Source organism: Melanerpes formicivorus, unplaced genomic scaffold (assembly GCF_026170545.1).
Source record: "Melanerpes formicivorus ecotype bairdi unplaced genomic scaffold, bMelFor1.0.p_v2 SCAF_19, whole genome shotgun sequence".
In the NCBI taxonomy this organism is placed as follows: domain Eukaryota; kingdom Metazoa; phylum Chordata; class Aves; order Piciformes; family Picidae; genus Melanerpes; species Melanerpes formicivorus.
In genome coordinates, this window is record NW_027142371.1 from 5004398 (window position 1) to 5030967 (window position 26570).

General features: G+C 42.7%; 1 protein-coding gene across 2 annotated transcripts in view; it reads right to left on the minus strand.

The window, feature by feature from the left end:
• The window catches only part of PREX1 (phosphatidylinositol-3,4,5-trisphosphate dependent Rac exchange factor 1), a 166616-nt gene that overhangs the window by 59606 nt on the left and 80440 nt on the right, over window positions 1-26570 (minus strand). For both annotated transcript variants that reach the window (XM_068149879.1, XM_068149878.1), the window contains exons 5-9: window positions 25313-25414; window positions 12716-12877; window positions 7174-7307; window positions 3609-3724; window positions 2507-2656 (exon numbers count right to left, since the gene is read on the minus strand). In XM_068149879.1, the coding sequence (XP_068005980.1) occupies window positions 2507-2656; window positions 3609-3724; window positions 7174-7307; window positions 12716-12877; window positions 25313-25414 (664 nt within the window). The remainder of the gene's footprint in view (window positions 1-2506; window positions 2657-3608; window positions 3725-7173; window positions 7308-12715; window positions 12878-25312; window positions 25415-26570) is intronic.

Below are 26570 nucleotides of genomic sequence, written 5' to 3' on the forward strand. Positions count from 1 at the left end.
CACCTGGCACTTCCTGGTGCTCTTCCCTTCAGATTTGCAATTGCCTCAGGAAAACAGCAGATAGGAAAAGCTGGTTTGCCGCTGTAAGTATTTTGTCTCTTCTAGCCTGAACAAACCACATTGTGTTCTGGCTATGTTACCCTAGAACTTGCAAATCTAGGCAACTCTGGAGTCCAAAACAGGCACAGATTCTAGACCTCTCTAAGATTAGCTTGATAGCAGGCAGCCTAAATAGGTCCTGTACTTTCACGCCTAATTTTTACAGAGATTGACATTAGGCAGAATTTAAGTGATCAGTGTAAGGCTGAAAACCAAAAGCTGCAATTTCTTTGGGAACAGCAGTTCACCCTAACTGGGCACAAATCCTGTTGCTTCATGGCAAAATACTGAAATTTATTAACAGTCTTTGGTGTCATCAGAGCTGCTTTCTATCTTTTGAAAGTGCTTAATGAATTTGCTTTAGAAGCTTGAAATGCACGTTCCAGAAATTAGACTTGCATACCATTTTGTCTTTCAATCACAGAATTTCTTTCACGTGCCCAGTACCTGGCAGAAGGTTTTGGCTCTGCAAATCCCCTGGGTTATCGCTGTTATTCCTCCATCTTCTTCTTCCCCCGGTACTGTGTCCAAATTCAACGTCAATGCTGACATGTGTAGCTGCAGCTAATTTGCAACGTGAACTTGTGACAGAAAGCAGCCTGTGTAACAGTGCACACATTTCCTGCTGCTCTTACATCACCCAATTCCCCAGGCCCTGATGTAAAGGGCAGACTGGAATGCACATTCTACCCAACTCGTCCTACAGAACTGGGAGTCTCACCAAGCTGTCTAATCCAAAGGCTGCTATCTCTGTGACTCTGCAAGTACTTAGATCCAAAGGAGATTTTCCAGTAAGGCTTGGAATGTCTGCCAGAAAATCTACACTTATCCCAAGTGCCTGTCATCAGCTGCCACATCATAAAGCTATGCAACAAGAAGCACCAGGAAAAAAAACCAACAACCACTCCTACCAGGCAATGCTACATAGAAAACTTAGAGAAACTTTCTTTCAATCAACAGCTTTTTCCCCTTCCTAATATTAATTTCAAGCTCTCTGTTTACATCTGGTATCTTTCTCTAGTTCTCTCTTTTCACTTCTCATTGAATCTTCTCTCTCCTCACACATTTTACCTGATGCACAGGAAATTCCACTGGTGACCTCATAAAGTAAGAACTCCTTATGAAATTGAGACTCACTCAATCTTTTAGAGAGATGATTTAGCACTTGGAGTGAAAAAGGAGTCAAGAGACATATTTCACTTTAAATAATATTTTGTGTGGAAGATCAAGATCCCAACAGTAGAGTGGGATGCAGAACAGACCAAAATCAAAACTGAGTCTCCCTCTGCTGCACTTTTGAATTTACACCATGACCTATCTGCATTTGGGAGGAAGTATCTCTGCTATTATCAAAAGGTGTATTGGGGATTATGCACAATAGGGTCTGTTGGATATGTTTTATATCCTACTGTAACAACCACCACCACAATGTGCATTGTGTTTACAGATTAGGTGCAAAGTATTGCGACACAGAAACTAAGGTTTGGATTTCAAAGGCTGTTAAAGGATTTAGATTCTCTGCTGTCATTAAACTTAGGTGTCAGATCTGTACCTTTCTTACAATATTTTACAGCACTATTAGTTTATCAAGTTCTGAAAACATACTGCTCAAAAAGGGGTTCAGACTGACCTCTTTCAGTGTTAGTACAGCAAATATATCTAATCTTTTTGTCTGTGCAGGCAGACAGAACTCCTAAAAATCAGGCACAAATTTTTTAAGTGTCATTTTCTCTGGCCATGAGCTATTGTTGTTCCCATCAAAAAGGAATAAGGAAGCTGGGAAAATAGCTCCATCTCTTAAAAGGAACTCAGAACTTTTATCACCTGCTCCAATTTGTGGCTTCCTTCTACTGTACAACACTGTGTCAATTGAAGCTTATTTTTTGTTTCATTCCATGAGAAACTATAAAAGTGACAAGCACCTGCATGCAGCTCTCACTGTTCTCAGTCTAAACATAATACTTCCAGAGTTTGTCCTCCATGAGCTGTTCTGTTTATTTCGAGATCACAAAAGCCAAGTTTGTGAGAATGAGTTTGTGTCACTGCCTCTGGAAAACAGCTGCAAGCTGGATTTTCTTCTTTGCTTTTACTGATAAATACAACACAATTTTAGCTTACTTACAAATGAAAGACAAGCAAAAATGAAATTAAATGTAATTTTTTTCTACAGTAATTCAATGCAAAGAAACTGGCTCTGGTCAGTTACTACTTTGATAAATATACTGACTCAAGCCCATTAAATCCTTAAGGTACACACTCACAAATATTTGATTTTCTTTATCATCAAGGATAGATTTTAATTCTCCCCAAGGAGGAAAAACTGAAACTTTTTCTTCTCTGATGCTTAGACATTTGACCAAGGTTCACAGGTTGATTCAGTGCTTTAGGAAACACATTATCCACTTACTTTCTCTCTGCTCCCTTTCCTTGATTATAGCATCCAGCCATTTCTGTTTGTCCTCTGCAGTCTTGGCCATACAGACAAACCACTTGTTTTTGGCTGTGTTGTGGATCTTCCAGCCGTTTGTCACAGTGTAGCCATTGCTGTGGTAATCTGCTGTATAAATGCAAAGCACAACGCACGCAGTGAACAGAGGACCTGCTACTTCAATCAAATCAGTGAGGGACACCTTAATTAAAACTTGTTTCTTTGAAGAGCTTGATTGCTGGAGGTGTTCCTCATACATCAGCCTTACTGTCTATGTGACTGGTTGCTACCACTCTGGAAGTACAAACATTAATAGAAATATCCAAGGCTAAACTTCAAACTGGTTGAATGTTTCAGTCCTACGAGTGGCACTTTGTAATTTCATCTCAGAAGTAAAACATTTTAAATACAACATCAGTGGAAAAATCTGTGCTATTTATCCAGGTTATTTGTTTTGAACTGTCTGGGAACATGCTAACTTCTGTTAGCACTGTAAGTACACAAGAACTCTAAAGTGTTAACTGTTTAAAGGATGTTCTATTAATTCCTGACTTTTTACAGCACAGGAACAGGGTCTGGTGTGGCCTTTGTGGACAAAAAAGAATCAAAAACTCCTAAGTCTTCCTGCCTGTGTCAGAACACAAAAACTGTAACACAACTGCCATTCCCATATTCTGTTCACAGACACATTCCATGATACTGACTTGATGCTAAGACTAATATTTGGTAGCATTTTAAATCAGAAGAAGCTCCACAAGTTCTGTTATTATAGCTGCAATGGCTTAAGAGGTAAGACAAGAAAGGATGGAAAGAAGATAAAGTATCTTTTAGTAAATTAACTTGGATTAGGAGAAAAAATACACAAGCTTCTGGGTACACAAAGTCTTCACAAGGTCACTTCAGAATGAAGGACCAGTGCCTGAAAACATGTCCAGCCTTTCAACTATGCCGTTTAGTCTAACAGTGAAGGCATCAGAAGCTACAGAGCTTACTTCAGATTTCATTAAAGGAGAGAGACAAGTACTTTGGTACCAACTTCTAACCCTGCTGTGTGGTTGAAAGGCTGCATTTGGTCTCTTACCTGTTCCATCTTCCACATTCTCCACCTCCATGACTTCTGTATTTATTCGGCCCCTGAAGATATAAAGGGACCCATTGATTGACTTTGTCCTTTTAGAGGGTTTTTTGCCAGTAACTCTGCAAGGAAGATTGAGACTGTTAGCAACACGTCAGCAAGGAGAGCAGTATGTCTATGGAGAACTCAGCCCGAGATAGGAGCGTAACATATACATACAGAACTCAATCTGAGATAGGGCTACTAAAAAAGGATCCAAATATAGTATCTTGTAGTATTTGACCACATCTCTGGTGGTCAATAACTGGAGTACTCAATCAGCTCCCAAAGATAAGACTACAGCAGCAGCAGTACAGCGATAAAGAGCTTGGTTTGCAAGGCTATGTGGAGACTGGGCTGCCTTCAAGCTTTGCATTCTGGATGATTGATTGCAATGCCAGCACAGCTGAACTTTGGGGAGGAAGACTGTGGTATCACCTGACAGGATTACATTTGCCTCCTTTGCTTGCCTAGAGCTTTGACAAATTTGTGACGCGTGCACAAGTTCCAAGTATGACACAGCGCAGAGGCTAGCGTCGCATGGTCTGTCATGTGTGTCAAATGCCACTGTATGTGGCGCTTGGGAGAGTGCTGCTGTGGCCATTTTGCACCAAAGCTTGCATCCATGTTTGCTTCACAGCATCTCTGGCTTAGTGTCATTGCAAACTTTCAGGAAAGCATTTTTCATTGCTAGTCATGTTCTGACTTTAATGGGCAGAATAGGTTTAAAACTATCCAGCTGACACCTGCTGAGCTTTAATATCTAAGCACAACTCTGCTATGTGAACCAAAACACAACCAGTCAAACGATCATCATTTGAGATGGCAGGCCTCCAATTTCTGCACAGCGAAGGGACTGCTGTGGCAGCTTGCCAGGAGCTTGTGAGAGTCAAAGAATATTGCACTAAAGAACAGCTGGGGAGAAAATTTCTGTCAAAGTCAAGTATCAGTGATAAACTGAGGCGAGAGGAGAATCACCAAGTTTTTCTGGACAACTTTTTCTTTTACGACTGACTTCAGTGACAAATGTACATTTAGTGGGGACCATACACTTACATCCGACCAGCCTGAGATCCTGCAGCTATTAGATCATTTCCTAAGCACGACTGGCAGCCTTAGCAAAACCCTTTAAACGCTCAGACCGTTTCCCCACGTGAAACATCGTTCCTGACATCAGGACTCAATTTAAACAGCAGTCTACAATCCAGCTAGAAACACCAAACAATACGCAGCCCTGAAAATCTGTGTCATCAGTTTGTCAGACTTTCCCAAGCTTCAGCAAAAGATGAGATTGTGGTCTTGGATCTAAAAGCACAGATCTAATTCTCATTCTAAACACATCTGAAATTGGTCTCAACACCACCACTTCTAATTCATGCTATTGTGAAGAGATACGATGCCCCAAATTCCAATGGCTGCACTGCTGACTGCTTATCGAAGACTGAGGCCTGAATTCTGACTGCACTTTTCAATCAAGAAAAACTCCACTGATTTCTACAAGATATGCAGCACGGCGTAAGTGGGATGAGAACCAAGTCATTCAACCTCAAATCAGGAACAGACACAATCTGGTTTTTGGTGTTTCTCCTCAAAATTGATCTCCCACTAACATGTCAGTTGTTTGTCAAGCAGCTGGCCAAATGAGCGCACCAGCACAACTGGAGAGACATTAATTCCCATTCTGAACTGATCATAAATAGAAGCTAGACAGGAGAAATAACCAAAATTAGAGTCACTCAGCGATTCCTAAATATATCTTCTATATTAGGCAATTCCCAGCAGGCTTAATAAAATATTCTATTTTTTAATGGAAATCAGACCCTGGATGTTTCAGCAGTTCAAGCTACGTTATTAGACAAAGATAAACAATATCAATCCTTTGGGAAAATCAAAGTGTTACAGCAGCCTCCTCCACAACCAAGCCAAGCTACAGAGTAGCTCAGTGATATCTCCTGTACCAAAACAGAGAGCTGCTTAAAAGGCAGCAGAACATTTTGTTTCCTAAATCTTAGTATTCTGGGAAAAATGCCTGGACAGCACAGGATGAGCCAGGATAACCTGGACTACAAACTCGGCTAGAAAGTCAGTTTCTAAGAGCTCTGAAGAAGTGAAAGATTAGATAGCAGATCTGAACTCTCATATGGAAGTCAGGATTTGGACAAATCTGGTCAAGAGTCAAAATGGAATGTTACATCTTTCTTGCTTCAGTCAGAATGCTTCACTCAATTCAGGCTAGATGTGAGGAGGAAGTTCTTCCCCATGAGAGTGGTGAAGCCCTGGAATGGGTTGTCCAGGGACGTGGTTGAGGCCCCGTCCCTGGAGGTGTTTAAAAGCAGGCTGGATGAGGCTCTGGCCAGCCTAATCTAGTGTGGGGTGTCCCTGCCCATGGCAGGGGGGTTGGAACTAGATGACCCTTGTGGTCCCTTCCAACCCTGACTGATACTATGAATCTTACAAATCTTTTACTATAATCTGAGTTCTTTTCCCCCCTTTTTTTTAACCTGTTTTTATTGTATTCTCATAATCTCTAGAGGAGATTTCACCCAACAATTTGTATTTATGCTGAATAGCTTCCACAATACCCACAAAAAAAGTCCACACAGCACTGAAATTATTTTTTCCAAACTTCATTCCAAAATTCCCATTGGACAACCAAATTTTGAGATAAGAAATTTTTCTTTAGAGAAAACATTCTGGGTTTGGATAATTTCTAGCTGGGGTTGGCCATTCTACTTGGCCGTCATCAGTAAAGAAGTGTAACTTGAAGAAGGGGTAGGATGTTACAGGGAAGGGAGGAGGAGAACAGAGTGTAAAAAAATGCCAACACATGAGAAGGAGACTGGAGCTGTGAAGGTGAAAAGCTTAAGAACTGCAATGCAGTATGATTGCTGCAGAAGCAAATTTCGCTCCACACCACCAATGCTGTTTTAATAAGCAGTAGGTGTTAATAATGCTTAAGCTTTGTAAGGTGGAACCATGCAAAAACTGTTACTGGGTTAAGAAAGAAAGCAACACATAAAGCACGTGAACACTAACTTGCTAATCTTTACCTCTTCCTCGCTACTCTGCACACTGCCTCTTAATGTTTGCTTAGTCTTCCACTTTCTCCTTTCTTGGCTCTGTATAATTTTTCACGTCATCCTCTTCTGCTTGGACTAATGGACTAACCTCACAATGAAAGTTGGCAAAGCCTCCTTCTTCACATCACTCCTGTAGACCCATCTACTCTGGGAAGCCCTCCAGATGTAAGAATTCACTCTGTTTTTACTGCACTGTATCCACTTCTGTCTTTGTATTGCACGCTTCTCAGGGCGGGGAGCCCATTACTGTCTGGCATATTTATCTTACCATGTAGTGACTTTCTTCTTACCCAGTCTAAATTATAGCAGTAGTCAAGAACAGAGGAAAGTCACACCTGTGACTCATCCCTACAGAGGCACTGGGAATAGAGTGATCAGCAATTGATAACACTTTCTACTTAAAAAACTTCTGAACAGTCCCATTATAAAACTGTAACGACAGAGGGACTCACCTGGATTTCCTCTTACAATAGACCAGTAGATTATCAAATAGAAAGAACATTCTCTCTTGGATGTTTCCTGCTGAGATTTTTAACAGAGTCCCTTGGAGCAAGAGCTGGGTGCAGATATCTGTCAGATTTGACCCCTGAAACACAGAAAAGAGATATTATTTTTTAACTTGCTTGTGTGAGGGATTTTTGCTAAAGCACTGTTATTTTATCTGCATGTCATTAAACTGAGCTAACCAACATACTCATGAGGAGGAAGTGCTCCATTTCGTAATGAGGCTAAACACCACACATTCCCCCTGGATTATGATTATTTTTGTGAGTCCTCATACACTACCATAAATCTGCCCTATTAAACTCCATGAGACTTTTTCCTGAAGAAATATTTCATTCTCAAAGCAGCTGTATTGTGACCATTAATCTTTCTTTCATATCCTGAGCCATCATTGCAAAGATCTCAAGTGAGGGCTTTAGGAATGCTTATAAAAGAACAGCATTTTTTCCCCCCAACACTGTAGCTCTGATACTGACATAGCTCGTTCTTAACCATCTCTCTGCAAAATCTTCTCAGAGGTGATGTTTCTCCAACTCTTTCCCTGAAAATCTACAGAGGTGCTTGCTTTCTGGAGTTCTAATAAACACTCAATTATAAATGTAGCCATGAAAATCAGAGGTTGGATCCGGGGCACCTCCTGCTGCTATGTGTAAGCCACTGTATGCACCTGAGCTTGGTGCTGGGACACTTGGGTCTATGAGGATGCCCAGAAGCTGACAATCACAGCAGATCACTCCAACACACTCACTCCATTCACTGTTACTCAGATTATTCATAGGAAAAGTGACCATATTGTTCAGATCATACATAAATGGGGCCCTTTAGAGTCAAAGCAGCTGGGCCCAAATGAAAAACAACTGCAGAACTGTTCCAGGGTGTTCTCAGGACAGGCAAACTCCAAGTGTCCCCACATTCTGAATGAACACAGTGGGGAATCTGTTTCTCTACTGTTCCAATGACCAAATGAGATGGTTTGGCTATACCTTAGGCACTAAGGTTAAATTCCCTTGATTTAGTATAACTTTGAAAGTTCAAGAGCATCCTGGCATCCTGTCAATAAAGGTACCTTCAGGAGAACACTCTCGAGGCCTTGGAAACATTTACCATCCAGTTCTGGATCACTTATTAATTTCTACATTTCTCTGTGAGCTGCAAGGAAGAACCTAGAGTAATGGTAACTTTCTTCCACAGTCAGCACTTAGATAAGGAAGCAAATGAGGTGATATGACCCATTGCTTTGAGTCTCTCTGGCAAAGAGAACCAACTAGATTGCAAGACATCCATTAGCAACATAACTGCTTATTTCTTAAGGCCCTTTAACCCTATATTCACAAATAAGAGACAACCTTTATAAAGGTTCACCCCACTAATAGACAGCCTTCATAAAAAGTTCACTCTACTAATAGAAACTGAAGACACCTCTGTGCAGACATGAAATCCACCTCCATCTAGAAAGTTATCCCAGAAAGATCTGTTTGCACAACTTTAAACATTGCCTAAGTGCAAAGGAAGGTGCAGTCTGCTGCCATCAAGCAGTTGAGGGGAAATCACTGAATTGAAAACAGCCCTTTTAAATGCAGTGCAGTCACTCTAAAGGTGTGAATGAAAGCTGCATTACATCATTCTCTAAACTGAACCTTGCCAGCTGTGCTGTCCACGTCTGGCTTTTCATTAACAAAGAGGCAGCTATTTTTTAAAGGCTGCCAATTATGCAACACCAATTTGTGTGTTCCACATAGCAGTTTCTATGCATTTTGCATAGAATGATGCAGGAACTAGCTAAATGCAACAGTTCCATCTGCTGTCCTGATATGTTTTGATTTTCTTAATCACTCTATAGAAAGAGTCAACACATGTCCAGAAATGAGCACTTGTTACTTTGAAAATGACCTGTTGACCATTACTATCTCCAGGAGAAATCACTACCTCAGAGTTGTGAGCCCAAAGGCCTACTTGTACAGACACAAATGGGAACAGAACCCAGCTGATGGTACAGTGTTAAAGCAGGCTCCTCATGTGGCTTGCCTTCAGAGCACCTCAGCATCAAGCATTTCATTTACCAAAAGAAATCAGAAAAAGCAATAGGCACAGTATCATCAGCAATTGGAGGCTGTCTATCACTGACAGGAATCACTGAGTAAAATTATCTGGCCTATTTTGTGCAGGAAGTAATGCAAATGATTGCAAACGGTTGCCTCTCGCCTTAAAATCTAAGAATCTCTAATTTTCCATCAGCCCCATCATGATGGTATCTAAACACTGTTGATGCATCTCCTGTTTGCTGTTGACCTAGCTACTTCCCATTTACACTGATTGGAAAACTTTTTCAACAGAAAGACACAGAGTAAAAAGATTGATTTGATATTTTCAGGGACAACCCCAAATGTCTCACTTTTCTGTGAGCAAACAAGTTGCAGGAGAGGGGAGCATGACCAATAAAACAACACCAAAGGAAAAAGAAAACTTCATAGCTGGTAGAATTGAAAATTAGAGCAGACTGCTCTGCCTAAACATGAACACCTTACAACTCATGCTGTCCTCTGAAGGGATTTTTGCTTCCTTATGCATTGCTGTGAGGGGTTAGACTTGGTGATCTTTGAGGTCTCTTCCAACCTTGGTGATTTTGTGATTTCAGATTGGGAGAATTTAGGGATATGCAGAAATTATTCCATTAAAAAAAATCCCAGGGATTCATGATGAGGAGCTCTTCCCCCACAAAAAAAATCAAGATCTAGGTAACAGAAACAGCATATTGCTCTTCTCAGAGCAAACAAAAGCACTGCATGCAAAAGTTGGTCCCACATCCTCTATGTTTCTTTCCCCTTTTCTAAAGTTAAGCTTTGTTTCCCAGAAGGATTAACCAGAATCAAATTGACCTGCCTGAGACTAATCCATAACATACATCTTACAAGGACTCTGTGCATTCCAGAAGGAGGAATCTGAGCAGAGCTCATTTTGATGAACAGACCTCTGATTAAGCTGCAGGCTTCTGGTGGCTTCCCAGGTTTGGCCGACTTTAACGTGTCCACTCATTATAATCTGTCTCAGAAAGAGACTGACAGGATGATGGGGCTTGGAGCAACATGAGCTAGTGGAAGGTGTCCCTGCCCTTCACAGGGGGCTTGGAACTAGACAATCTTTAAGATCACTTCCAACCCAAACCATTCTACCATTCTAGGATGGCAACACATTGACTATATGGTACTGTGTGACACTGATGGTGATAGCTGTATTAGAGAGACAAATTGGTGAGTGGAGACAGTAGAATATTGAACCAAGGAAATTGCTTTAAAAACCAACTACTGCTTTTAGTGAAGTTACAGATGACTCTCAAGAAGAGACTCTGCAGAAACAAAATTATGTTACATTGTTCTTCATGTTAGCATTATTGAGGGTGGCACTGATGTCAATAGGATGAAGATCAAACCAGGGACGGCCCACTGGGCCAGTTGGAAGGAAGTGAAAAATCATAGAATCAGTGGAATTGATGGTCTGGTTAAATAGAAACATTAGACATGATGGGGCCTATCAAATTATGTGAACAAATTAATGCCAAACTTCATGTAGACTGCTTCTACACTCCCCAGATTCAGGCTACATCCCTTATAATCATAAAATACTTGGTCATAAGTAAGTCGATCTTCATGGGCTACAGAGCTCCAGTGTTCAGAATGCATACCCATAGTAACAGAAAAGGGAAATATTCTATTTCATAGCAGAGATTTCCATCAGATAAACTAAAAATAGGCATAAGTTTGCCTTACAGACCTCCTACAGCCAGCCCTGTGGATTACAGCACCACACTGTTCAGCTAAAATTTATTTAGTTCAGCATTTTCAGCTTTCCACAGGCTGAACTTAGGAGCCCATCTCCTTAGGAACAAACTGTGAAATACATCCAAAAGAACTAAAATCAATTATTTAGAAACAGCACTTTACTCTCAAGTCACCATTTCTAAAGACCCCTAGCACTGTAAAGACAGGAAAACTGTGAGTTTCAAACTTGTTTACAGAAGAAAAGCTACCAATAAAGAGCTGTCACATTGAGCAGTGCCCTGCACCCATGCTGTATGAAGCAAGTTTTCTTCCTTTTAATAAACCACCAGAATAATTCAGAAGCATTCCACGGCTTACTGGAAAGGAAAACCACTTCTTCCTCTGAAATTTTAAGCAGAGTGATTTAGGTGACTTGGTTACAAAACAGCATGCATAAACAAATCTGAAAGGATTTTCAGCCCCACAGTGTTGCTGTAGATAAGTTAAAACCCCAAAAGAAAAAGCAGCCACTTGGGATATCACTTCATTTATGGCATCACAGACACTTTAAGAGTTATGCTTTAGGCTCCAGAGCACAGGCTCTAGCCTCTTGCCTAGATGACCCATGAGTTGCATTGAACCTGAAATGATTTTAACTGCTTCTACAAGTCTTGCTTCACAGAACACTCTATGACTTTGTTTGCTGAACTTGCTATCCAAAAATTACACAGCTGGATATCTGGGTTGCTCTCATGTCTTTAGCTAGATGCCAAGAACATCCTTCAGGGAAAAAATGAGCAAGGTTTAAAACATACAGGAAAGATAAAAAACAACCCAAAAGAGTCATGGAGAGCACCCAAGAGTCTGAACACGAGGAAGTTTACATGACCTCTAACAAAATGTCCTCAGCTAAGAAATCCTCATCTGGCAAGGATCAGACTTGACATTTTAAATGTCAGTCTCGCTACGCCGACGCCATCTCTCTGTGAGGCCATTTAACACCACTGACTCCCTATGGTGCATCTCCAGAGATTTCCAGTTCCACTGATTCAAGGGACTAAAGTCATCACAAGATAATCTGCCAACCCTTTGCACAACATCTTGACTACACAGTACTTCTACTGAGTGGGGTTTTTCTAGACTCCCCCAAGCTTCATATACTAGTTTTCTCCCTTGATTATCTTTCTCCTTTCCACAGGAAATGCTCCTACCTACACAGATCCACCTACTGATAAACATCACCAGAAACATATCCATGAGTAACTGAACTGGAGCAAACACAAGTGTATCAGTTGCTTTCCAATCTAAAGCCTGATAATCTAGCCTTTGTCTTTCACGCAGGAAATCTGTATGGAGCTAAGTAAGTTAACTTCCAAAGCTTCCCAAGAAAGCTAAAGGTTTGTAGGAATGGAAAGAGAAACTTATCATTTGAATCAGTCTTGATTTAATCTTCTAGATCTACTTGTCTATCAAATAAGATCTGCTCATCTGAGATTTTGGTCCATTCTTAGCTTTCCCACCTTTGTTAAATAATCCATTTGTTCAGCTACAATCTAGCAGCAGCCTGCACACCCAAAATAAACACTAAATTCTAAACTCAGAGTGATTCCACCCACACCTTCAAGAGCATTTACACATCATGTAAATGCCTGTACACAGGATGAGTCATTAAGCTTCAGCCCATTAAACTGTGTAGCAAACTGCTTCCAGGGAGCTTGCTGGTCCTGCATCATACCTCCCATCCTTCGATGTGGGACTGCAACTGCTCGAGAGCTTCCAGTTTCTCCATCTGTCTCTTGGTCTCGTTGATATTGGTGCAGACAGTCTTCATTGCCTGCAATGCGTTCTGGACAGCTGGGTGATCAGGATGCTTAGATGGAGTCCTCTTAGCTAATTCCTTTTTAAAAAAAAAAACAAAAAAAAAGATCAGGTGTAGATTAGTCACAGCCCACAAAAAGCTTTAGCACCAGGTTGTTTAGATCCATAACCAGAAGAGAAATGCAAGCGCAGTGCAAATCATGTTTACCCAAGAGTGGCAGAGCACTCATGAGAACCCTCGTTCCATTGACCAAAGAGGGATTTCGGAGAGACATCTCTCCTAACCCCGACACCTCAGAGTGTCTCTATGAGGAGCTGGCACCGGGGCTGCAGGAGCCTCCAAAGAGAGATATGGGGCTGCCCTGAGCTCATTCCAGCCAATTCCAGATGGTTCCACAACAGACCTGCAGCAGGACCTGGCTGATCCTACTGGGGAGGTCAGTGGCACCTCTGCAAAAAGGCACAAAGCAGCATGACAGAAAGGGAAAACACGAGAAAAGCAGCCCTGTCAGGCAGCCCTGCACCAAGGCCTGTGAAAAAGGCGGGAAAGAGTTGTCCCTGTGCCAGAGGCAACGTCCCTGCAGTCCCTGCAGAGATGAGGCTGGAGCAGGCATCTCCCTGCAGGCCATGGAGAGAGTCATGACAATGCAGATGCTGATGCTGCAGCCCATGGAGGACTTCAGGCTGCTGCAGGTGGATATCCCCTGAAGGAACTGTGGCAAAGATTCCATGTAGGAGCAGGTTCTCCTGACAGGGGCTGCAGCCCTCACAGGACCCACACAGGACCAGGTTTATCCTGAAGAACAGCAGCCCATGAAGAGCCCATGCTGGAGCAAAACAAAGCATGAGGATGAAGGGCCAGCACAGAGGAAAAGTTACACTGCTGGGAACACAGGAGTGAAGCTGGGCACAGGGGGAAAATGGAGGCTGGGGGGAGATGTTTTTTGGTTTTCACTACTGAATGCATTATCATTGCCAATAAATGGAGTCTGTTTTGCCTGTGATAGCAATCACTAAGGGCTCTCTCTGTCTTTATCTCAATCCACAAGTACTTTTTCATCTTATTTTCTCCTCATTCCTGCCAAACATTAAGAGCGTGGCTGGGTAGGCAGTCAGCAGCAGACTAAGGTCAGACCACCACATGCCAACAAGGGCCTGCAGCTCTGTGCATGCAGTTTGTGAGTCCAGAGATCACAGGGAAAGTTAGGAGTCACAACTGTCTCATGTTTTTGTGTATCAAGAAATAATATAAGCATTTTATGAAGGAGGAAATTAAATTACAGAAGAGCAGGTAACTTGTCCAATGGCAAGTCACTTGCAGAACTGAGACATTCTGGCACTCAGTTGACTGTGTCAGCCTCCAAACAGGCCCATGAGAAGCAGTAACAGCTCCTCAAACAGCAATGTGAGAGAAAGAGCAGAGAGTTTAGCTAAGGCTGTTCCTCAGATTATGTTTAGGTGGTTGGAGCACACGTTCTCATTGTAGAGGTTAATATGGAGATGAAAGTCTGCTCTGAAGTGTTTCCCTGAGACTCCACTTGATTCAGTACACAACAGCCCAGTTGAATGCTGCCCACTGAAAAACAGCAGTGGGAGAACTTGGAACCTGACAACATTAACCAGTTTGGCAAGTAGGGTAACCACTGTCAACTCACAAATAATAATTTTTAGACCACTGGTACTTCATAGTCAGCCACAACTGCATAAAAATACATTAAAGAAACCTTAACTAAGGCTGGTAATTTCATCTTGATATGTAATATGGGGCTTAAGACCCACATGCCCACATTTTCAGATTGCCTGGAATATTTAATTATTTCACTACATTCTTTCTTGCCTCACCATGTTATTTGGTTGTTAGGAAGTCTCGTGTCTTAACAGCAAGCTGCTACTCAATTGCATGATTTTGCATGAGACACAAGAACACTACCAAGTACAGGCAGAGAGCCTGCACAGAATTGTGGTCTGAACATAACTAAATTGCTTCAATCCCTATTTCCCACAGCTAAAGGTAAAGACAGCCTTTTACAACTGTTGTTCATCCAAGATTAATTACAGCCCATAATGTCTGTCATGGGCTCCAGCTAGGCTTAATTTGTGGTCTGATTTGTCTTTTGCTTCAGCATGTTAACCTCAGCAAGAGTGTCTTCACCACACAAAATTGTGCCTTATTAGCATTAGGTTCCAGAACTTTGTGCCTGACACTGACATGATCCTGAGCATCACTGGGGCTTGCTTGCCCGAGCTGGTCACACAACATGCAATACAAACACACTGGGCCTGAACTGAATTAGGTTCACACACAACCTCTAAAACAAATGAACTGTTACGATCAGGCTGAAGCTACATGGCCCATCAGAGAGTGCAGGGATGTGGGCTGAGGTTCAAGTTCTGCTGAAGTTTGCATTAAATTATAGTGAGTATAATAGCTGCCAATCCAACCATTTTGCTAATCCAGACACTCTGAACTGCTAAACCAAGGAACTTTCTCTGTCCTAGCATTAATGCATAGATCTGGTCTATAAAGCTCTTTAGACAGAAGCCACTTTTAGCATGTGACAGGTTTATGCATATCTAGTTGTACTTTTCTAATAGCAGAAGTAAGAATAACAGCAGAAGCAAGCAGAAGTGTAGAATAACTAACTGCACTGTGAGGTACTCAGTAGCAAAATTGGAAGGCATACTTGAAGGAGAAAGCTCAAGTTAGATGCTCAACCAACCTCATGAAGTTCAATAAGAGCAAGTGCAGGGTCCTGCATCTGGGTCGAGGCAATCCCAGGCACAAATACAGGCTGAGCAGTGACTGGCTGGAAAGTAGCCCTGAGGAGAGAGACTTGGGGGTGCTGGTGGACAAGAAGCTCAACATGAGCTCTCAGTGTGCACTTGTAGCCCACAAAGCCAATCAGATCCTGGGCTGCACCAGGAGAAGTGTGGCTAGCAGGTTGAGGGAGGTGATCCTCCCCCTCTACTCAGCCCTGGTGAGACCCCACCTGGAGTACTGTGTCCAGTTCTGGAGCCCCTATTACAAGAGGAATCTGGAGGTGCTGGAACGTGTCCAGAGAAGGGCCACAAGGATGATCAGAGGGCTGGAGCACCTCTCCTGTGAGGACAGACTGAAGGAGTTGGGGCTGTTCAGTCTGGAGAAGAGAAGGCTCCGAGGTGACCTAATTGTGGCCTTCCAGTATCTGAAGGGGGCCTACAGGAAGGCTGGGGACACTTGAGCGTGTCCAGAGAAGGGCAACAAGGCTGGTGAGAGGCCTTGAACACAAGCCCTATGAGGAGAGGCTGAGGGAGCTGGGGTTGTTTAGCCTGGAGAAGAGGAGGCTCAGGGGTGACCTCATTGCCCTCTACAACTACCTGAAGGGTGATTGTAGCCAGGAAGGGGTTGGCCTCTTCTCCCAGGCAACCAGCACCAGAGCAAGGGGACACAGTCTCAAGCTGCGCCAGGGGAGGTTTAGACTCAAGGTGAGGAGGAAGTTCTTCACCAAGCGAGTCATTCGGCATTGGAACGGGTTGCCCAGGGAGGTGGTTGAGTCATCGACCCTGGAGGCGTTCAAGGGGAGATTGGACGCGGCACTTGGTGCCATGGTCTAGTCATGGGGTCTGTGTTGATAGGTTGGACTCGATCCTCGAGGTCCTTTCCAACCTAAGTGATAGTGTGGGGATGGACTTCTCAGGATCTCAGGTAGTGATAGGACTAGGGGGAATGGAATGAAGCTGGAGGTGGGGAGATTCAGGCTAGATGTAAGGAGGAGGTTCTTCACCATGAGAGTGGTGAAACGCTGGAATGGGTTGTCCAGGGAGGTGGTCGGGGCCCCGTCCCTGGGGGTGTTTAAGAGCAGGCTGGATGAGGCTCTGGCCAGCCTGATCTAGTGGGGGGTGTCCCTGCCCATGGTAGGGGGGTTGGAACTAGATGATCCTTGTGGTCCCTTCCAACCCTGAATGAAACTATGAAACTATGCAGTACGGATTTGATTCTGCCTTTGTACAGACCCTCTCATGCTTCCTCACACTGTTTGGAACCAATCTTAACTCACTAGCACAAACTATCTTGAAACCCAGTGTCAGAGATAGGCAAAATATTTTATTTATTTATTGGCTTCTCAGTTTTGTAGAACCTTTTCAAGTGAAACCTAGTTCTTCAGATTCAACCACTTGACCACTGAGGCTCCTTTAAGCAATAGAAGAGACAGATCTCATGAGAATCAAGACACGCAATGAGAGGTGCTCATTCCCATACAGACAGAAAGATCCGCACAAATGGATGGGAATGTTGATGCTTCTCCAGTGAAATACAACTACTCCGTTCTGTGCACAGATTAAATGTTTTGAGAATTTACTCATAGCTACAATTTCTCTTTTCAGAAAATTATAAATGGAGATTGAGAATGGCTCTTGTCAGATGGATGGCTAAATGTGGTGACAGCTGGGATCATTAGAGAAAGGAATTAATGATCTTAAACTCTTGGTTGATTTACAGAGTAACACATGCACAGGAGAAAGAGGCTGGCTGCTACAAGTGTCACTCCATGTTACGTATGAACATCTCTATGGAAGTTTCACTATACTTTAAAATAAGTGATCCTAAAGAAAAGGCAGAAGGGAAGTATTGCACCTTGGTGACAGTAGACTCTGCTCTGTTTCCTAAGCAGAGTGGGGAATTTTTGCTATGTGACTCTCATTAAAAATCAATGAAGTTCTGCAGCTCAAGTGTCACCCACGCTGCTTTGGAAACAGATATGTGTACACTAGCACTGTCTAAACATCCCTTCCTGAAATATCACCAAGAACTCTTCATTGACAGCAGGCCACTGCTGCAATAAACACAGCATTGGCCCCACTCCTGCTAGCTGCAGTCCCACCCAACTTGCAGAAGAGGCTGGAAAGGGCAGGGACAGTGCTGGTTGGAGGAGTCATGCTGCCTCAACAAGCACAAGCAGTGCAGGTGAAGAACTTGTCCCGCTGCTGCCTAGTCTTCAGGCATGTGAGGAAGAGCTACTCAGCTCTGACTGCCATTCCCCAGAAGAGAAGAGCCTAGCAGCTCTGAAATAGTCAGGGAGCTCTGGGTACTATTTATTTTAGTGACAGATTTACAATGTGTAAACTCTGAGAGCATTTGACAACATTTTGAAAGGCAGCTGAGAGACAGACCAGATGGCAAACCTTGGGTATGGCTGTCTTGTCCTCCACAAAGCTCACATAGTGTTGTCTGGAATTACTATCTTATGCATTGCAACATGTGCACTAACAGGGCCAGGCAAAGAGGTTGCTGCCACTCTCAGGAAACGATTTCTTGAAAAGAGTTCCTTAAAATAATTGGTAAAACTCATCTACTTTCTAGCTACAGACCTGTTAATCTTTCAGCCTAACCAGCAGCAGACAACAGAAAAGCTGGTATGTTTCACAGACTTTGTCATCTTCACTGTTATCCTCAAAGAGAAAGTCAAAGTGATTCTGTATCATATGCTGGGGGGGGGGGAGGAAATCTCTGTTTTTTAAAGAACTATGACAGAAAGGGGAATTGTGCCCTGTGGGCACCAATTCTTCCTTTTATTTCACACCTCTCTCATAGCTGCAAGATTGAGGTTGTGCCACTTGTAACACCTACACACTGAACACAAGTCATTTTACGAAAGGATTAACTCAGAGACATCCTCATTCAGTTTTAGTATCCTCCTGAACAGCAGGCAGAAAGGAAGGACATACCATCTACATCTGACCTACTCAAAAATGCCAGGTTTTGATTATGCAATGGAGTAAAAGGATTTCCAATTCAAGTGTTTCAGTCTCAGATGCAGTTTTAAACAGCTTAAGGCTGAAAGAGTTCTAAACATGCTAGAATCTAAACGTAACAACTAATCACATAAGACGTCAGACATATCAGCTGTTCACATTTGCCTATTTGCTAATTGTGCTTAGCCCCCCAGACAAACAAAAACCTATGAGGAGAGAACTCAGCCAAAAGAGCATTACACAAAGAGGCACAGAGGTGGCAGGAGGAATGGTGAGCAAACAATGCAGGAAACTGGGGGGAGTTACATGTGAACATAATTTTTATACTTCTTAGAAAAAAGGATGCTGCACTGCTTAACTGATCTTTGTTCAACAAGTAAGGCTCTGCCATCCTTCCCAGTGTCCTCCTGCTACACAAAAGTCATTGTGTACTGCAAACTGACAACCAAACAGGTTTTGCAGCTGAGATTTACAAGTCCTTCTCTTTCAAAAGTTCCTTCCTCCAGTCTCGATACTCCTGAGGACACTGAGGCATGGCTCAGCATGGATTTTGTGCAGCGAATGTTAACACTGTGCATTGCCCGGTGCAAATCATTGCCTGCCAGGCTGCCTCACTTTGCACTACAAGCCAGCGCACACCTAAAATGCAGCTTCAGAGACACATCCGTTGGTTACCTACTGAACATCTCAGCATCATGGAGATAAAGACAACACTTCCCCCCCCCCCCCTTTAGTTATCAGTTCAAACAGTTGTGTTAGTAAATAGTTCAGCTCCAAGATGTGCTTCTAAAAAAACCCAACCCACGACCTCTCTGTGAGTATAAATGTTTCCAGGAGTTTTATTTTTGGACTTTACACTTCGTATTTGCTTGCATTAAAATTTATTTTCCACTTAAAGTAACCAGAACAATACATTTACACCAGGCTGTGTCTGCCAATCATGGCATAGATTTTCTGTTCTGTTTATCATTTGTCGTTTATGTCAGTGTTTCTGCAGGGTAGAGCCTAGACAAGCAAGGATAAATCAGTAAAGCAGATGACATTAAATCTGCCATCAACTCTGTGACACGTGCTACATTAAAATGTAACAAAAATATGTTTCCAGTTTTATAAATATTGCCAGTTACTTGTGATTTTATATTAAAAAGTGTGAAAGACAGAAGGGTGATTTATAAATTGGCAGTGTTCCTTGCAGTTCTGGAGGGTTTCTAATGTTTTGCTACACCAAATTGGATTTCAACCAGGCAATGTCATGAATGTAACAGCAGCACCACTTTTGAGGGGCAAAAAAAGGGATGGGCACACACACACAACATGGACAACAACAAAAAACCCACACACCAACCCCCAAAGATGAAATATATTCTGTTTTGGCCAATTAGAAGCCTCTGTTCCTTAAACACTTCTGAGAGGAATGGAGAGGGACAGCGAGTTTAACCCTTCCACATCCTGTTCTGTATCCACACCACTAGCTTCCCATCTTTCCTCTCCAAGACCAGGCATTGCAATTGACAAAGGCTCCTGTGTGCCTCATTGCTGGCATTTGCCTTTCAAGAAAGCTCTGAATCTGGTCACTCTGCTTTTTGCATCCAGGTTTTATTTTCCCTCCACAGGCATGATGCAATACACAATAACTGCCCTAAATCGTCCCTGAAGTTGCGTACATTGTGAGGTATTTTTAAGGGATCAGAAGTGGAATGTGCATTTCTGGCTGGAGACTGAGTCTTAAGAGAACAGACATCAAACAAGAAACAACCTCTGTGACACCCACTGGGCTATCAGGAGCCTGTAGGGGTGCGGTTATCATGTGCTGCACATTCCTCCTGTGTTGGGAGGAAGGAGACAGGAATGACTGCTCCTAATCCTCACCCCCAATGGTGTGATTAACTCATGATCACCACTCCCTTAGGGCTTTCATCTTGCTGACATAAATGCTCTTTATTAGGGGAAAAAGGCTATTTTTGTTCAGAGACTGGTTTACAAAACAGCTGCTTCTACTCTTAAGTAGTATGGTTCACACTAATTTATACAGAGTCACACAATTATTAGCAGTGTGACAGGGCTGCTTTAATCCAAAATGTTCTGCTAGCAACATTCACTGGGCAGGCTTTCCAGTCCTCAGACACACTCTGGAGTCTGAAGTCGCTCCCACAGTGCGTGCTCTCAAGGTCTGTGCTTGTGTTTGCCTTTGCTGCTTCTTCCCAAATCACAGCACCCACCACAGCAAGCACAGCTTGGTTTTGTCCCAAAGTAGTCCCAGCCCTTTTCTCACTTTTATGGAAGTTTCCTAAAGAAGCTCATCATGAACAAATATTCAGAACACCTATAAGCCCAAACAGACTGAGATCATTTTCTTGCTGTGAAACTCCACATTAGAGAGGTTTTGGACTGGGAGTAAAACTAATGTACTGACCAATAAATTCTACACTTGGAGGGTTTTTTTTACCCTTTTTTGTTTGCTTTATGCTGCCTAAAGTAGGCAAAAACTGTATTAGGGACAAAAATATTGATATTGTTACTTCTCTTTCAGAGATTATGGAACACCATGGCTAGGTTTGAGGGCCCACCCTTCAAACCATATAGAAGCCTTTAACGTTAGACAGAGCGATTAAAACTTTTAACACACCAAACCCAAACCAAGCCAAGAGAAAAAGCACCTTTGGTTTACTGTCAGCCACTCCAAAGCTGCAACACTTGGTTCAGAAAGAAAAATTGTAATTTGTCAATCACCATCATTTGAATCATCATTCTGTCTCTATGATCTGCTTGCTTGGAATGCCAGAAAGCTTCATCAGAGGATGAGAAAGCCTAAGATGTCATACTTCATAAGGGGAACTAGGGGCAACTTTTACAACTGCACTTAGAGATGTTCCAGTATACTATTCCTAATTATCTGCCCCAAATTAACTCCATAATATTTCAAAGATGTGCCTTATCCTACTACTTACATTGGCCTGCCAACACATAGAAGTCTGGATTACTTTCACAGTATCACAGTACAGCCACGGTTGGAAGAGACCTCGAGGATCATTGAGTCCAACCTGTCACCACAGACCCATGACTAGACCATGGCACCAAGTGCCACGTCCAATCTCCTCTTGAACACCTCCAGGGATGGTGACTCCACCACCTCCCTGGGCAGCACATTCCAAAGACAAATGACTCTCTCTGTGAAGAACTTTCTCCTCACCTCAAGCCTAAACTTCCCCTGGCGCAGCTTGAGACTGTGTCCCCTTGTTCGGGTGCTGGTTGCCTTTGCTCATACTACCTTTATCACACCTAACTACTCAGCTATAATAGGTACTTATGCTATACCAAGCACATCAAGCCTTTGGGATTGGATGTGGCACTTGGTGCTATGATCTAGTCATGAGGTCTGTGGTGACGGGTTGGACTCGGGGATCCTCAAGGTCTCTTCCAACCTTGGTGATACTGTATGTTCTAGCATATATATGCTGTAACGAGGTCATAACAAAGTTACCAGAAAGTCTGGATGCTCACAAGTTATGCTAAAAATAAAGTAAAAGAGGAAAGTAGGATAGCTCTGGTCTATGACTTCTCTAATCAGTTGGAACGCAATAGTGTCTGTTTGCCCTGGGAATTAGGTAAAAGAAGATCCAATCCCCACGAATACAAACCAGCTATTTCAGGAGCAGTAACTGCAGCTCCATAGCAGAGGGAGAGCAAACATTTAATTTGAGGGCTGTGTTATTTTTAAGTCTACTTTTTTTCATTCTTGCTCAGAGAGTTGCATTTTCTGGTCAGCACTCAAAGAAACAGCTGGTTGATGTTCTCATGTCTGAAACTCTGTCCACATAGGTAATTTCCTACTAGCATGTATCAAACAAGTCTTGAATGGGATGCAATTAATTCACTGTAAGTTCACTACCTATGAGAATCAGTATCACTTACATTTCCTACTGATCACAAGTATTTCCTGAGCTGAACAACCCTAGCAATGGCACCATCTCAATGACTGAACCAGACTGGCCACCTCACCAAAATTAAATTCCCCTCAGCTTTTTCCTGTCCAGGAAATCTCAGGTAGTGAACAGCGTGTGATTTGTATCAGCCTGTATACAAAATGAAATCTGTAAGAAACTCATCACTGCTCCTCTCATTTGCTCCCTTCACAGCTGTTTGACAGGCACACAGGGGTCTGGCCAACACAAGAGTCCACACCACAGAAGACAGGCACAGTGTTGGGGTCAGAGACCAATTTATTTCTATCCCACTGTGGCTTGAAGGCAAGAAATACTGTTTCAGTCTTAGCCTTGCTGGTCTTGGCTTCGGCTTCCAAGAAAAGCTGGTTTGTGCCGCTCAGCTGTTTGACATATACAAGCGTACCTGTGTGCCAAACCGGAAACCACCAGGTTATTTCCAGTGTCCAACATTTGATCCCTGGAGCCCAGTGACTTCAGTTACCATTAAACTTGGGAAGCTTTGAATTATGGTTTAGAAAGACTTCTTTTGTTCACTACCCCCTTGCAAAATAAAGTCTTAAAGAAGAGCAAGATAAGCTGGTGCATTTCTAGCTCTTGGAAAGTCTGCTACAGAACCTCATCCTTTCCAGAAGGCCTGCCTTATAATGGTACAGAGGGCAGGGAAAATTCAAGCTGAAGAAGGTCAAAATGTCATTGCACTGATGATGCTGCTACCTTGTAAAACAAATGTGTGCTGCTTTTAGATGTGTTTCTGTAGCCAGCATACTCATGGCACTTGAGACAAAGCTCTGAGCTCCCTAAGACAGTCATGTGCATGGTTTAGAGCTGTGATCCCCAGCTGTGCTTGAAAGATGACTGCTGCTTCACACACTGTATCAGATATGATACATGAAACCACACTGACTTCAGAGCTGCTTCAAGCTTAACAAGGACACAGAGCAAAATGTAACAAACATTAAGTAAGTGTAGCAAGGTATGTCAGATATTGACCATTCTGACTGGATTAAGAAGTCTCCAGCATGGAATAAAAAGACAGACCCTGGCTTCAGGCTCTGTACCCATTAATGACTCACTTCATACAAAGGGTAACCATGACAGGATATCTGCAGGACATTGACACTTATCAACACTAGCACAATACTTGGTCAGGAATCTATATTCCAAGGTGCCCACATCCCCAGTCTATTTACTGTGCTGGATACTATAGGAAATCCCTCTCTGTGCACATGGATGTTGCTCACAGCCATCATGAAGATCCACAGATTGAAGAGGCACCAAATTATCTCGACATTAACCTCAAATAAACACAGTGGACTTAAACTGAAGCATCATTAGATTTCTCAATTGTCTCTACATAATCATTCTTTGAATATAAGTCAGACCTGGAGCCACCAACATGCTCTCTTGATCTGGGCATCCTTGCTCTGTCTTATTATTGATACTGTGGAAGAAATGTTTGTAGCAATCTCACACACGAGGTTCCCTTGTCATGTGCCTAAATTGTGTGCACTTTTGTTGGTTCAAACTGTAAGTGGAGTTGTGGACAGACTGACTGGAGTGATAAACTGGCTGCATACACATAAATCCCAGCAGATAAATCCATAAGGAAGGACACGAGGGTCTGCTGTGAGAGGGGTTTGTGCCCGGCTGCACAGACAACAGAATGATTCAACCCGAAGGAAAGACGCTTTGAAAATTCTGCTCTGAAATACTAACTGGATGGAAAGAAACAAGTTAAACATTTATTGGATGAAACAACAGATCACTATCAAGCTAACCAGCTTGTACCTACAAAAATCTTTCATTGTGCTGGATGCTGGACACTGCTCTGCCACAGCTTTGTGTGACACACAGGTGATAAAAAGCCACGTTTAATGGTTGGACTTTATGATCTTAGAGGACTCTTCCAACCAAAACGGTGCTATGATGCATGTGGTCAGCCTGTGACCAAGAGCACACCTCATCACAGAACACATATGATCCTCTACAACTCAGGAAGGCATTGCTCTTTCAAAATGAAGGCCATTTCTTTTTATGTCTTTTTAATTATGACATTTTCTTTTAGTACATGCAATGTTACAAATGATTGACAGAGACTGACATCACTGAAGATTGATGGAGGCTAGCCACAGAGGAGCTACAAGGCCACCAGTGATGCAAACTCTCCCAGACACAGCTTTCTCCTATTCTTCTCCTTGTCCCCACTAGGCATGTGACCTGGTCCTGACCTGAGGGATGAGAGGCAAGTCAACTCTTTTTAGGTCTTTTATTGTTACAGTAAGAATACTGGCAAGGGGGCCAATTAGTGCCAATTGCAGTAGTGATTTCTGAATGACACCTGTCTATTGGGAACTCGTCTGAGGCAACCAAAGTGTTTTCAAACAAGCTGTCAAACAGCTGTCAGATGATAAAGGATTTTGATCATTACTGACCCGAGCACACTGAAACTAGAGTCCTTGTGATGAAAGATGTATCCCATTTAGAGTCCCCAGAGCCACTCAGTCCCTCAAAACACTGATACAATTCCATGCCTCAAAACACGGCTTTTCGGGAAGCAGCTAGAAGAGCGCTCACGAGCCCCAGTGAACATCTGAGGAGGACTGAAGTCCAAAGGCATTAGTTAGTAAGCTGTGAGTCTGGCAGACTCACACCATTATAAGATTTAACAGCCTGTCAGCACCAGCCAGCTTTTTGACTGTACACATAAAAAGCCATTTTCTCCACAGAAGAGCAAACCTGGAAGGTGGTAGTGACAACCAGAATCAGGGTTAAAAAAACCACACAGGGTCACTCCATGAATAAAACAACCATCTGGAGAAATTCTTTCTTTGGTTTACCTTAAGCAGAAGTGGATATTTGCAAATTCTCTGAATTGGAGTCAGCAGATAACCTTCTAGTGGAATGTCTGTCGTCTTTCTGCCTCCCAGAAGCATGCAACCCTGTAATAGTAATAACAAAAAAGAGAAACAAGTCTTACCTCAGACACAAAGCATTTAGATGATCTTTGACATGATTTTGCATTCCTGTAACAGACACTATGGTCAGAAAGCACTGTGTCACACCTGGGATACAGGAAATAGGACTTCATTCACCACTGAAACACAGGCGTAAAGCCTGCCAAGTCCTTCGTGCATCAGCAAAAGAACAACTGCTGTGGACCACAGTGTCCCAGAGAAACATATAGCTGGTGGCAAAAGAAATGTCATAACAATAGGATGACAACCAGCAAATCTAGATGCACCATTAGCTGAAAGAACTCCATCTACCCCCACAACCGATACAACCATTTGTCTTCCTTGACTATGTAATTTACATTGTTGGTCCAGAAAACTCCAAATAGCTAAAATAAAGCCTACTAACTAGCAATCATGTAATTAACTCTAATCTTTATGTCTGAAGAAAAGCTTAGAGGAATTGAAATAAATGAGTCATTGCATCACATCCACCAATTCTCTGGCAAAACTTCATGTCTAAGCACAGCTGGATAAACAGCATGGGTGCATTAGCTGGCTAACCAGCACACATAGGATACACAGAATAAACCAGGTTGGAAGAGACTTTCAAGATCATTGCGTCCAACCCATCAACCAATCCAACCCACCTAAACAACTAACCCATGGCATCAAGCACCCCATCAAGTCTCCTCCTGAACACCTCCAATGATGGTGACTCCACCTCCTCCCCAGGCAGCCCATTCCAATGGGCAATCACTCTCTCTGTATAGAACTTCTTCCTAACATCCAACCTAATGTAGCACATGTAGCTCTCAGCCAGCAAAAAAACCTATAGGACATGCAGGCAAGGCTACCCTGCAGGTAACAGGTGCTAGAGGGAAAGAAATCTAAAAGAAATCGGGTTTTATTAATTCTGATGCTCAATACAAAAGAATAAATGGGTTTCAGTGGTAATTTTGTGAAGCTCTGTGAATTCCAAGCAGAAAGGTGGTGAAGCACATCTCCCCCTAGAATAAAAACCCTGCTCTCCTGCTGTCGTTTAAACACAGTAAGGCAGGGGACAATATTGGACTGATACAGTGAAGAAACCCAAGTCCAAATAGATTTTAGGTTGATGAACTGAAGATGCAACTGTATCAAC